The 4,137-nt window shown below is 48.0% G+C and overlaps 1 protein-coding gene across 1 annotated transcript in view; it reads left to right on the forward strand.

Moving 5' to 3' along the window:
* Il17ra (interleukin 17 receptor A) overlaps nucleotides 1–4,137 on the forward strand; it is a gene marked incomplete at its 5' end in the record, with an annotated part of 21,717 nt that overhangs the window by 9,315 nt on the left and 8,265 nt on the right. Inside the window, 6 exons of the mRNA XM_029478251.1 lie at nucleotides 426–572; nucleotides 1,249–1,361; nucleotides 1,815–1,941; nucleotides 2,753–2,800; nucleotides 2,977–3,259; nucleotides 3,648–3,666. Of these exons, the coding sequence (XP_029334111.1) occupies nucleotides 426–572; nucleotides 1,249–1,361; nucleotides 1,815–1,941; nucleotides 2,753–2,800; nucleotides 2,977–3,259; nucleotides 3,648–3,666 (737 nt within the window). The remainder of the gene's footprint in view (nucleotides 1–425; nucleotides 573–1,248; nucleotides 1,362–1,814; nucleotides 1,942–2,752; nucleotides 2,801–2,976; nucleotides 3,260–3,647; nucleotides 3,667–4,137) is intronic.

Genomic DNA, 4,137 nt, shown 5'->3' on the forward strand with positions numbered 1-4,137 from the left:
AGAACCCACTCTCTCAGTCTGAGTAGACAAACTCTCCCCTCTGAGCCACAATCCCAGCCCCTGCTTTTGTTTTAAGACTGAGGCACATACTTCAAATGTCAGTGCTAATTAGGAGCCGTGACAAATAAAAATACGGAAGCTCTCACTGCTGCCCCTCCCTCCTGTGCCCCCATTTCCAATGGCTGCCTCTTTTCAAAACCCTTCTCCCCAAACACTCTTTGGTTCTTTGTCTGCGGAGCTCTGGGAGCATCCCAGACCAGCATTAGAAAAGAGCAGGCTGGGCTGAGAGATTGCCAGGGCCACAGCTGGAAGGGTGAGAACAGCTGCAGCCCTTGAACCAAGTTGAAACTCATAGCAGGTCTCTGNACCCTCTAAGCAGNTCTTAGGGTCTTGACTGCAGGTCTGATAGTTGTTCTCCTCAACAGGTACTTGTCTGGATGACAGCTGGATCCACCCCAAAAACCTGACCCCGTCTTCCCCCAAAAACATCTATATCAATCTTAGTGTTTCNTCTACCCAGCACGGAGAATTAGTCCCTGTGTTGCATGTTGAGTGGACCCTGCAGACAGATGGTGAGTGGCCACATCTGCCAGCGCCTGGGTTTGCCCTTGGGAGGAGACCACTGCTGCTTCTGTTTGGTACTGGAAGGCTCCATTGTTTACCCAACGAGAACTTTTCCAGTGTTAGATGTGTGCCCACAGAGTGTCTTCTGTTCACACTGTCTTTATGAAAGGCCTTCCCTTGCATCAACTTTTTATTACACAGGAAGAAAAAGGCAAGTGGTTAATTTTACAAATAATTCCAAATATTTGGTAGAAAAAATGATAGCGGTTTTCTCTCTGCTTTTCTCTTAGCTTAGGAGCCAGAACTTTTCAGAACACATTCCAGACCTCCTTAGGGTGATTAGCTGCAGAATTTCTGAACACAGCCAGCCCCAGATCTGTGAAGGGGCAACAGCAGGTGCTCTCTGTGGGTCCCTAGCTAGTGCTCTCAATGACTCCAGCAGCCTCTGGGAGGGTGAGCATAGCTGCTGTTAGCACTATGCCCTGTGGCCAGGGCTCTGACCACATGGTTGCAGAATCTTTGCTGCTTCCTGCTATAGACTGTCTCTTGTCCCACTAGGAGGTACTTTCTGCAAGGCCTAGGAGGGGGGAAGTGGTGAGTTAGGTAACAGGGCAGATGGGGAAGAGACACACCCTGGCAGGGGGTTGGTCTGCATCTGTGTCCCCTTTCCTTCCTGGCCTGCAGCCAGCATCCTGTACCTCGAGGGTGCAGAGCTGTCCGTCCTGCAGCTGAACACCAATGAGCGGCTGTGTGTCAAGTTCCAGTTTCTGTCCAGGCTGCAGCATCACCATAAGCGGGTAAGATGACAGCCTCACTGCACTGTGTCCCTAAGTGACACCAGTACAGGCTTCTTGTCCCAAAGGCACACCTAACTGAAAGGGTGAGTTCAAGATGTGAGCCATAGTGAGGGACAGAGCCCGGCACGCCTGCTTCCTATTATTCCTCCCACTTGACCAAAGCTCACAATAAGGCTGGTTCATTCTCAAGAGAGAGACAGAGACAGAGTGTGTGTGTGTGTGTGTGTGTGTGTGTGTGTGTGTGTGTGTGTGCACGTGCGCACACGCATATGCGGATGGCATGGCCATCTACTGGTAGAATTTTTAAACAGACAGAAAGGACAAAGATAGCATTGCCTCTAATGTAAGATTCTGTGGTTATCCTTTTGTTTGCTTGCTTGTTGGCTGATTATGAAGAGGTGTGACATTGGGACTTGGTATGCAGTGGCTCATCCCATTGCCTCTCTTCCTCAGTGGCGGTTTTCCTTCAGCCACTTTGTGGTNGATCCTGGCCAGGAGTATGAAGTGACTGTTCACCACCTGCCGAAGCCCATCCCTGATGGGGACCCAAACCACAAATCCAAGATCATCTTTGTGCCTGGTAAGTGCCCTTCCAGGCATCCACTTGGTACTGGGCTCTGGGTGAAGCAGCAGGGGCTCAAACAGCAGAGGCTAACTCTGCTCCACAGTGGCTGCAGATCCAGGGCTGCTGTGCCTCCAGCTGAGGCCTTTATTCTTGAAGGCAATTTGTCCTCTGTTGTATGGAGAGACCCCAGAGTGTGTTGGCAATGAGATTCTCTCCATCTGTGCAGAAAAGTAGCTTCCATCTCAAGTGCTCAGTGGCAAGGTGCTTGTCTGGGTTTGATCCACAGTTTTACAGAAAAAAGGAAAAGAAAACAAGAATAAAAGAAAAAAATATATATGGGAGAAAATTGGAGTAAACCAGGACTTTCTGGTTACATGAAGCAAGCTCTGAACTCAAGAGGAANATGCTTGAGTCAGGAGGGATTCCTAAAAGAAGAGGGTGTGACTGCCAGCCAGGTTGCCCCAATTTGATGGGATCTCTGGCCAGGAGCNGGTAGCTAGCCCTGGAACAGGCTGTGAAGGTGTGTCTTGGAACAGCCTCCCCAGATGCATAACAGTCTTGCTCTCCCCCTCTCCCCTACTGTGTCAAAAATCTGGAAGAACAGGCTGGGTGTGATGGCTCACACCTTTAATNCCAGCGTTTAGGAGGCAGAAGCAGGTGAATCCTTGTGAGTTTGAGGACAGCCTGGTCTATAGTGAGCCCCAGGACAGCCAGGGCTATGTAGAGTGACCCTGTCTCAAAAACCAAAACAAAAGCACCAAAATCTGTACGAACAAATTTCCTAAAGGCAGAGACTTACCGATTTCTCTCTTATTGGGGTTGGCAGACTGTGAGGACAGCAAGATGAAGATGACTACCTCATGCGTGAGTTCAGGTAACTGGCTGACCTAGGAGACCTTGACCTGGGCACTACTGTAACTCGCACTTAACATTAACTTGCACTTAGTAAAGTTGGGTATGTGTACAATTGTGTACTGGCCCATATACACATGCCCACGTAGGCACACGTACCTCCCCTCACTTCCAACCTGCACTGTGCGCCCTTGGCAGGCAGCCTTTGGGATCCNAACATCACTGTGGAGACCTTGGACACACAGCATCTTCGAGTGGACTTCACCCTGTGGAATGAATCCACCCCCTACCAGGTCCTGCTGGAAAGTTTCTCGGACTCAGAGAACCACAGCTGCTTTGATGCCGTTAAACAAATATTTGCGGTACTTGTATTTCATACCCTCTCAGACAGATTAAAATACCTCTCAAATCCTTCACCTTCCTCCATACTGGTCCTAGCTAACCCTGTTGCTAGAGCCCCGCCTGGACTCAGGCACACTTGGTAGCTCTCTTTCCTCTCAGGACGTAGAGCGCGCTGGTGAGAAAAGGAGTTTATGAACATAGGTAACATGGCTGAGGAAGCNTCAGACTGTAAATCTAAATACCGAAGTCTAAATCTCCAAGTGAAGTTCATATTGAATTGCAGAATGAAAGGAACAGAATCAAAGTCTCTCCAGAGCCTTCTCCCCTGTTTNCTTCCAGGAGGGAGAAGCAGATTTAAGCTAGTCATAAGATATGTAGTTGTTAACTAAAATTTTATTTTATCCCATCAATTTAGTGGGAATTTGGTTTAATAAACTCAGTTGATTTGCATTCAGTAGATGCAAGGTAAAGTTTTGCAGTCCTTAAATAACATAAATTAAACTTAAAGTCTGCTTATGCCTTTGAAGGCCTTGGGCAAATCGCATCGTAAACTTGAGGTTAAGGGAACTAAATACTGGAGTAGTGGGAGGGTTAAATGGCAAGAATCTTTCAGTGGCAAGTTCAGGTACTTTGTTTTTGGAGGCAGAGTTTCTCTGTGTAGCCCTGGCTCTCATAGAACTCCCTCTGTAAAACAGGCTGGCCTCGAACTCAAAGGGATCCATCTGCCTCTGCCTCCTGAAAGCTGTGTGTGCGCGCCCCACCACAGNGCAGCTACGTTTTGTTACTTTCTATGTTTTCCTGATAGTTCTCTGTTTTGAGGTCATCTCATCTATTACTGACTCCTCAGTTAGTATTCCCCTTCACTGTCCCACCCACATTCTCCTCACCCCATCCAGTCCATGGTCTCTACACCTCCACAGTCTTGCCTGGTCTCTCTTTATTTGGCTGTGTTTATTCTACTTTCTCAAATCTTATTTTGAATTTTAAAAATAAGTGAAGGCATTTATTTAAGGAATA

The sequence above is a fragment of the Mus caroli genome, chromosome 6 (genome assembly GCF_900094665.2).
Source record: "Mus caroli chromosome 6, CAROLI_EIJ_v1.1, whole genome shotgun sequence".
NCBI lineage: Eukaryota > Metazoa > Chordata > Mammalia > Rodentia > Muridae > Mus > Mus caroli.